General features: G+C 43.9%; 1 protein-coding gene and 1 non-coding gene across 2 annotated transcripts; one reads left to right on the top strand and one right to left on the bottom strand.

Moving 5' to 3' along the window:
- Positions 1-4,829: 4,829 nt before the first annotated feature.
- gpalpp1 (GPALPP motifs containing 1) lies at positions 4,830-8,665 on the bottom strand. The gene is given in 8 exon segments (XM_070436359.1): positions 4,830-6,137; positions 6,140-6,245; positions 7,739-7,836; positions 8,143-8,187; positions 8,190-8,230; positions 8,232-8,278; positions 8,281-8,545; positions 8,594-8,665. Coding segments are annotated over 7 exon segments (489 nt in total). The 5' UTR covers positions 8,323-8,545; positions 8,594-8,665; the 3' UTR covers positions 4,830-6,027.
- Positions 5,670-5,741, top strand: trnae-uuc (transfer RNA glutamic acid (anticodon UUC)). The gene has a single exon. It is a non-coding gene; the product is annotated as a tRNA-Glu (tRNA).
- Positions 8,666-9,448: the final 783 nt, after the last annotated feature.

Below are 9,448 nucleotides of genomic sequence, written 5' to 3'. Positions count from 1 at the left end.
GACTACTCTGCTGCAAATTGATGTTAAGAGGTGTACCAGATTGTCCAAAGCTTGACCGGATCTGTTTGCTCTGCCTCAAATGACTTCACTGCAACTTGTACGTCGGACAGGATTGATTTCAAGAATGTCAGGTAGACATAGTTGGTCTTGTCCCACAATTGTAGCTTGTACATTTAATATTTGCTGCTTTGGCAGCAGCTACTCTTCTTGGGGTCCAGCAAAATTAAGGCAGTTTATACAATTGTAAAACATTACAATACATTCACAGATTTAACACACACTGTGTGCCCTCAGGCCCCTACTCCACCACTACCAGGGAGGGTATAATTTGTGGAATGTTCCAACAGGAACTGTTCCAAAAACTTCATAAATAACAAGGTTGCCAACAAACAACACATCAAAGTTGTATAGTGGCAGAATAAGATACCGGGTAGGGAGTGGATATTTCATCAAGTTTTTCACTCACCACGTTTATTCCGTTTATTGGGGAGGCAGGAGAGTAGCCTAGTGGTTAGAGCTTGGACTAGTAACCGAAAGGAGAGTTTACTGTCTAGCCAGACAACTAGATATTTGTAGTTGTCCACATCATTTAAGTCAGAACCGTCCAGAGTAGTGATGCTAGTCAGGCGGGCGGGTGCGGGAAACGAACGGTTGAAAAGCACGCATTTAGTTTTACTAGCGTTTAAGAGCAGTTGGAGGCCACGGAAGGAGTGTTGTATGGCATTGAAGCTCGTTTGGAGGTTTGTTAACACAGTGTCCAAAGAAGGGCCAGAAGTATACAGAATGGTGTCGTCTGCGTAGAGGTCGAATCAGGGAATCACCAGCAGCAAGAGCGCCATCGTTCTGTCCCTGAACAAGGCGTGGCCAGGCACGACTTCAACACCATCATTAAGTTTGCAGATGACATAACAGTGGTAGGCCTGATCACCGACAACGACGAGACAGCCTATAGGGAGGAGGTCAGAGACCTGGCCGGGTGGTGCCAGAATAACAACCTATCCCTCAACGTAACCAAGACTACGGAGATGATTGTGGACTACAGGAAAAGGAGGACCGAGCACGCCCCCATTCTCATCGACGGGGCTGTAGTGGAGCAGGTTGAGAGCTGCAAGTTCCTTGGTGTCCACATCAACAACCAACTAGAATGGCCTAAACACACCAAGACAGTCGTGAAGAGGGCACAACAAAACCTATTCCTCCTCAGGAAACAAAAAATATGTGGCATGGGTCCTGAGATCCTCAAAAGGTTCTACAACTGCAACATCGAGAGCATCCTGACCGGTTGCATCACTGCCTGGTATCGGCAATTGCTCGGCCTCCGACCGCAAGGCACTACAGAGGGTAGTGTGTACGGCCCAGTACATCACCGGGGCAAAGCTGCCTGCCATCCAGGACCTCTATACCAGGCGGTGTCAGTGGAAGGCCCTAAAAATTGTCAAAGACTCCAGCCACCCCAGTCATAGACTGTTCTCTCTGCTACCACACGGCAAATAGTACCGTAGCGCCAAGTCTAGGTCCAAGAGGCTTCTAAACAGCTTCTACCCCCCAAGCCATAAGAGTCCTGAACATCTAGTCAAATGGCTACCCAGACTATTTGCATTGCCCCCCATCTTTACAGCACTGCTACACTCATCTATGCAGTCACTTTAACAACTCTACCTACATGTACATATTACCTCAACTGACCGGTGCCCCCACATCATTGACTCTATCGGTCCCTCCCTGTATATAGTCTCACAATTGTCATTTTACTACTGCTCTTTAACTACTTGTTACTTTTATCTCTTATTCTTATCTGTATGTTTTTAAAAACTAAATTGTTGGTTTAGGGGCTCGTAAGTAAGCATTTCATGTGAGGTCTACTACACCTGTTGTATTCAGCATTTCACTGTGAGGTCTACTACACCTGTTGTATTCAGCATTTCACTGTGAGGTCTACTACACCTGTTGTATTCAGCATTTCACTGTAAGGTCTACTACTGTTGTATTCAGCATTTCACTGTGAGGTCTACTACACCTGTTGTATTTCAGCATTTCACTGTGAGGTCTACTACACCTGTTGTATTCAGCATTTCACTGTGAGGTCTACTACACCTGTTGTTATTCAGCATTTCACTGTAAGGTCTACTACACCTTTTGTATTCAGCATTTCACTGTGAGGTACTACACCTGTTGTATTCAGCATTTCACTGTAAGGTCTACTACACCTGTTGTATTCAGCATTTCACTGTAAGGTCTACTACACCTGTTGTATTCAGCATTTCACTGTGAGGTCTACTACCACTGTTGTATTCAGCATTTCACTGTAAGGTCTACTACACCTGTTGTATTCAGCATTTCACTGTAAGGTCTACTACACCTGTTGTATTCAGCATTTCACTGTGAGGTCTCACTACACCTGTTGTATTCAGCATTTCACTGTGAGGTCTACTACACCTGTTGTATTCAGCATTTCACTGTGAGGTCTACTAAACCTGTTGTATTCAGCATTTCACTGTAAGGTCTACTACACCTGTTGTATTCAGCATTTCACTGTGAGGTCTACTACACCTGTTGTATTCAGCATTTCACTGTAAGGTCTACTACACTGTTTATTCAGCATTTCACTGTGAGGTCTACACCTGTTGTATTCAGCATTTCACTGTAAGGTCTACTACACCTGTTGTATTCAGCATTTCACTGTAAGGTCTACTACACCTGTTGTATTCAGCATTTCACTGTGAGGTCTACTACACCTGTGTTATTCAGCATTTCACTGTGAGGTCTACTACACCTGTTGTATTCAGCATTTCACTGTGAGGTCTACTACACCTGTTGTATTCAGCATTCCACTGTAAGGTCTACTACACCTGTTGATTCAGCATTTCACTGTAGTCTACTACACCTGTTGATTCAGCATTTCACTGTGAGGTCTACTACACCTGTTGTATTCAGCATTTCACTGTAAGTCACTACACCTGTTGTATTCAGCATTTCACTGTAAGGTCTACTACACCTGTTGTATTCAGCATTTCACTGTAAGGTCACTACACCTGTTTGTATTCGGCACACTTGAAAAATAAACTTTGATTTGATTTTCATTTCCATTTTGTTTTCCCATTTCCACTTTTCCAGCTGCTTATTGTCTCGTTGGTATATATACTAACTTAAAAAAAACTTTAAAAATCTGCTGCTAATTGTATTGTTTTCATTTTTATATCATTCAATAGATGTTCATTTATTTTATTTGAAGAGGTTATAATGTATATTTAAGTTATATTTATTTTTACGTTGTTCATTAACGTTAAGAGAATTTTCCATTCAAGAATTTGACCATTTAAAGTGACATTTAGACTGTAAAAACAAAATGTCCTTTAGCACATTTCTTATAGAGGGTATCAGTCCTGCATCGAATAGTGAATTCCACTGTATGCAGAATGTTGCATGTCTGCTGCAGTGTTATATTATCACAGCTCACTGTCAGTAAATATCCTACAGTAAATATTGGGACGACAAGAGAGTTGCAAGCCTGCAAAGGTAGAGAGTTATTTAAAGCTTGAATGGGTCGATTGGGTTCTGGAGGTGTGTGGTTACGGTAGAGAGTTATTTAAAGCTTTGAATGGGTCGATTGGGTTCTGGAGGTGTGGGTTACAGAGAGAGTTATTTAAAGCTTTGAATGGGTCGATTGGGTTCTGGAGGTGTGTGGTTACATACAGAGTTATTTAAAGCTTTGAATGGGTGATTTGGTTCTGGAGGTGTGTGGTTACAGGTAGTTATTTAAAGCTTTGAATGGGTCGATTTGGTTCTGGAGGTGTGTGGTTACAGGTAGAGTTATTTAAAGCTTTGAATGGGTCGATTTGGTTCTGGAGGTGTGTGGTTACAGGTAGAGTTATTTAAAGCATTAAATGGGTCGATTTGGTTTGGAGGTGTGTGGTTACAGGTAGTTATTTAAAGCTTTGAATGGTCGATTTGGTTCTGGAGGTGTGTGGTTACAGGTAGTTATTTAAAGCTTTGAATGGGTCGATTGGTTCTGGAGGTGTGTGGTTACAGGTAGAGTTATTTAAAGCTTTGAATGGGTCGATTGGTTCTGGGGTGTGTGTTACAGGTAGGAGTTATAAGCTTGAATGGGTCGATTTGGTTCTGGAGGTGTGGTTACAGGTAGAATTATTTAAAGCTTTGAATGGCCGATTTGGTTCTGGAGGTGTGTGGTTACAGGTAGTTATTTAAAGCTTGAAGGTCGATTGGTTCTGGGTGTGCGGTTACAGGTAGGAGTTATTTAAAGCTTTGAATGGCGATTTGGTCTGAGTGTGGTTACAGGTAGGTTATTAAGCTTGAATGGGTCGATTTGGTTCTGGAGTGTGTGGTTACAGGTAGAGTTATTTAAGCTTTAATGGCCGATTTGGTTCTGGAGGTGTGGCTACAGTAATTGCGCATTGGTGTGGCCTGTGGTGGTGGGCCCCAATGTGATATCTTTCCATGGGGCCCAAAATCCCTGGCGGCGCCCTGCAAACCTATGGAAAAACATGTATCTCACAAATATTGGCTACATGAAAATCTTGACAATTAAAAACATGGCAGCACCATATAAAAGGGCAGCACTAGTCTACATAGCCTTTAGAGAAAAGGTGCAGTGACAAACACTTAAAACCTCTTAGGGATAGGACCCTTTTTTCACACCCAATTTTCACCTGAAATGACAAACCAAATCTAACTGCCTGTAGTTCAGGACCCGAAGCAAGGATTTTTCATATTCTTGATATCATCTGAAAGGAAACACTTTGACGTTTGTGGAAATGTGAATTAATGTAAAGGAGAATATAACACTTCGATCAGGTTAAAGATAATACAAAGGGGGGAATGCTTTTTTATTTTTGGTTTTTTTTTGTTCCGTCTTTGAAATGCAAGAGAAAGCCTATTATGACTCAGGAGTCTAGGCGCAATTTGATTTTGGCCACTAGATGGAGCAGTGTATGTGCAACGTTTTAGACTGATCCAATGAAACATTGCATGACTGTTCAAAATGTTGTATCGAGTCTGCCCAAATGTGCTGAATCGGGTCAATTGATAAAGTTTCAAGTACATAACTATAGAGAACATACAACAATGATATGGTAATAAAAAAAATGTACGTTTACACACTCCAGGAATGTCATAAATGATGGATAATTAGCTTCCAGTTCCTGTTAATAATTAACAAACCAGTTGCCATGATATAGTTTTGTTATTGTGCTTGCTCCTCAAACAATAGGCCCAGTCCAGTCAAAAACATGATTCTGGTGTTTTATATAGTTCTACCAATATGGAGGTTGGAATTAACTGTGAAATTGTGACAAAATATGATAATGCCCTTTTAGTGTAAGAGCTGTTTGTTAAAGACTTCCTGAAATGTCTGCCTGTTTTGGTGGGGGGGAGTTTTGACCAGTTAGTAGACCAATAAGAAAGAGAGTTCCAAACTTCTCTGCAATAACAGATCGTTTTCCTCTCCCCACTCAGACCACTCCCAGATAGTCCTAGCAAAATACTTGCTTGAAAAATGAGTCTTGCTAAGACCTATTTTTGATATATTTTTTGCGTTTGAATTGAAAACAAATACAGTAATGTACTTAACTGTTCCCCAGAAATGATTCGCTATTAAGATTTTAAAAAACAGCTGCGCATCGGACCTGTAAAAACTAAAAGGATGAGGGAGGTCCCGTGTGGCTCAGTTGGTAGAGCATTGGAGCTTTCAACGCCAGGGTTGTGGGTTCGATTCCCACGGGGAAACCAGCACAGAGAAGTAATAAGTAAGAACATATATGCACTCACTACTCTAAGTCGCTCTGGATAAGAGTGACTACTAAAATTTAACTATCAAACTGATATTCACACTTTTATCAAAATACAATACAAGTTATACCTGAACTACCTCTGTTCAGCTCAGATCATATTCAGTACAATGTGTTCTGATCATCTGAGCAATTGGACTGCAATAAAAAGTCAACCTGGAACGTTCCCATCATAATTGACTGGGTCAGGTGACCAGAAATGCCCAATCCTGTGTGGATTGTCTCAGAGGAACATTTTCTCCTTGCTGTGTCCGAAGCGTGTGTTGAGCTCCTGGGACTTCTTCAGCAGACGTTGTTTCTGAGCCTCATCAAACTTGTTGACCTGCAAGTCTGGTCCCGGTCAAACGCTCGTCTCTCCACCGGCGTGGCTCCCTCGTCCAGCTTCCTCTTCTTCATCTGCTTCTCGTGGAGACTGATCAGAGACTCGCCACGCTTGGTTTCCTAACAGAGAGGAGAGAGAAGACAAAAGTCATTTTGACAACTAATGGTCGTAGATTCTCGGTCTAGTTCGGGTCAGTAGGCATCTCGGTCTAGTCTCCGGGTCAGTAGACATCTAGTCTCCGGGTCAGTAGACATCTCGGTCTGTCTCCAGGTCAGTAGAATCTTGGTCTAGTCTCCGGGTCAGTAGACATCTTGTCTCCGGTCAGTAGACATCTCGGTCTAGTCTCCGGGTCAGTAGACATTGAGATCTACATACTACCGGTCAGTAGACATAGTGAGTCTACATCTGGTACCGGTCCGTAGACATAGTAGTTCATACTGGTCTCGGTCAGTAGACATGTGGAGTCTACATACTGGTCGGTCAGTAGACATATAGATCTACTACTGTACCGGTCAGTAGCCATTGTGGTCTACTACTGGTCCGGTCAGTAGACATAGTGAAGTCTTCATACTGGTACCGGGTCAGTAGACATCTTGGATCTACATACTGGTCACCGGTCAGTAGACATCAGTAAGATCTACATACTGGTACCGGTCAGTAGACATAGTGAGATCTACATACTGGTACGTCAGTAGACATAGTGAGATCTTCATACTGGGTCGGTCAGTAGACATAGTAGATCTACTACTGGTACCGGGTCAGTAGACATAGTGAGATCTACATACTGGTACGGTCCAGTAGACATAGTGAATCTACATACTGGTACCGGTCAGTAGACATAGTGAGATCTTCATCTGTCGTCAGTAGACATAGTGAGATCTTCATACTGGTACCGGTCAGTAGACATAGTGAGATCTTCATACTGGTACCGGTCAGTAGACATAGTGAGATCTACATACTGGTACCGGTCAGTAGACATAGTGAGATCTACATACTGGTACGCGGGTCAGTAAGACATAGTGAGATTACATACTGGTACGGTCAGTAGACATGTGAATCTACTACTGTCGGTCGTAGACATTGGATCTACATACTGGTACCGGTCAGTAGACATAGTGAGATCTACATACTGGTACGGTGTCAGTAGACATAGTGAGATCTACATATGGTACGGTCGTAGACATAGTGGATCTTTCATACTGGTCCGGTCAGTAGACATAGTGAGTCTACATACTGGTACCGGTCAGTAGACATAGTGAGAATCTACATACTGGACGGTCAGTAGACATAGTGAGATCTACATACTGGTACCGGTCAGTAGAACATAGTGAGATCTACATACTGGTACCGGTCAGTAGACATAGTGAGATCTACCATACTGGTACGGTCAGTAGCATATGAGATCTACATACTGGTACCGGTCAGTAGACCATAGTGAGATCTACATACTGGTACCCGGTCAGTAGACATAGTGAGATCTACAACTACTGGTACCGGTCAGTAGCATAGTGAGATCTCTACATACTGGTACCGGTCAGTAGACATAGTGAGATCTTCATACTGTACCGGTCACGTAGTTTTGCGTTGAGCAGAAAAAGAGTCCTCTACTTACGTTGTATTTGGACATACTTTCTCAAGCCATCTGTAAGTCTTTGTGAGACAGTTGAGGGACCGGTTCTGTTTCCTCACTCTCCTTTCCCTCCAAGTCGTTCCTGTTGAGACAGAGAGAGAGACAGAAGAGCGAGAGAGAGACAGAAAGAGAGAGAGAGACAGAGAGAGAGACAGAGAGAGAGAGAGAGAGAGAGACAGCGAGAGAGAGAGAGAGACAGAGAGAGAGAGAGAGAAAGAGAGAGACGAGACAGAGAGACAGAAAAGGAGAGAGACAGAAAGAGAGAGAGAGAGAGAGACACAGAGAGAGACACAGAGACAGACAGAGAGCACTTATATAGTCAGTACCGCGGCGTGAAACCCCAACAGAAATATGTCGACTGTTCAGAACAGAACCAGTGTCTCCTACCCTGAGCTTGCGTTCTCGGTCAGCAGGGGTGTCGGTCCAGAGGACCGGTCCTTGCTCTCCGGTCCAGCCCTCTTCTTGAAGGTTCTGGCCCAGCCCGATGTGCTGCAGCGTTGGAGGAAGCTCTGTCATCCACTTCGCTCTCTCGCCACGTCCTCCGGACCATTCTGTCAACCAACCATCACAGACGAGGCTGTCAACTCCTTCTACCATCTGACCTGGGGTCTGTTCTGTCAACCAACCATCACAGACGAGGCTGTCAACTCTTTCTACCATCTGACCTGGGGTCTGTTCTGTCAACCAACACACAGAACGAGGCTGTCAACTCCTTCTACCATCTGACCTGGGGTCTGTTCTGTCACCAACCATCACAGACGAGGCTGTCAACTCCTTCTACCATCTGACCTGGGAATCTGTTCAGTAGGAGGCTGTCACTCATTCTACCAATCTGACCTGGGATCTGTTCAGTAGGAGGCTGTCAACTCATTCTACCAATCTGACCTGGATCTGTTCAGTAGGAGGCTGTCAACTTCCTATCTACGATCTGACCTGGGATCTGTTCAGTAGGAAGGCTGTCACTCATTCTACCATCTGACCTGGGATCTGTTCAGTAGGAGGCTGTCAACTCATTCTAAGATCCATCTGACCTGGGATCTGTTCAGTAGGAGGCTGTCAACTCATTCTACCATCTGACCTGGGATCGTTTCAGTAGGAGGCTGTCAACTCATTCTACATCTGACCTGGGTCTGTTCAGTAGGAGGAGGCTGTCAACTCATTCTACCATCTGACCTGGGATCTGTTCAGTAGGAGGCTGTCAACTCATTCTACCATCTGACCTGGGATCTGTTCAGTGAGTGCTGTCAACTCATTCTACCATCTGACCTGGGATCTGTTCAGTAGGAGGCTGTCAACTCCATTCTACCATCTGACCTGGGATCTGTTCAGTAGGAGGCTGTCAACTCACCTTCTACCATCTGACCTGGGATCTGTTCAGTAGGAGGCTGTCAACTCATTTCTACCCATCTGACCTGGGATCTGTTCAGTAGGAGGCTGTCAACTCATTCTACATCTGACTGGGATCTGTTCAGTAGGAGGCTATGTCAACTCATTCTACATCTGACCTGGGATCTGTTCAGTAGGAGGCTGTCAACTCCTTCTACCATCTGACTGGGATCTGTTCAGTAGGAGGCTGGTCAACTCATTCTACCATCTGACCTGGGATCTGTTCAGTAGGAGGCTGTCAACTCATTCTACCATCTGACCTGGGATCTGTTCAGTAGGAGGCTGTCAACTCATTCTAACAATCGT

The sequence above is a fragment of the Salvelinus sp. IW2-2015 genome, linkage group LG31, assembly GCF_002910315.2.
Source record: "Salvelinus sp. IW2-2015 linkage group LG31, ASM291031v2, whole genome shotgun sequence".
In the NCBI taxonomy this organism is placed as follows: Eukaryota; Metazoa; Chordata; class Actinopteri; order Salmoniformes; family Salmonidae; genus Salvelinus; species Salvelinus sp. IW2-2015.
The sequence above is the reverse complement of the archived record's forward strand: the minus strand, read 5'-3'. Positions and strand labels throughout refer to the sequence as shown.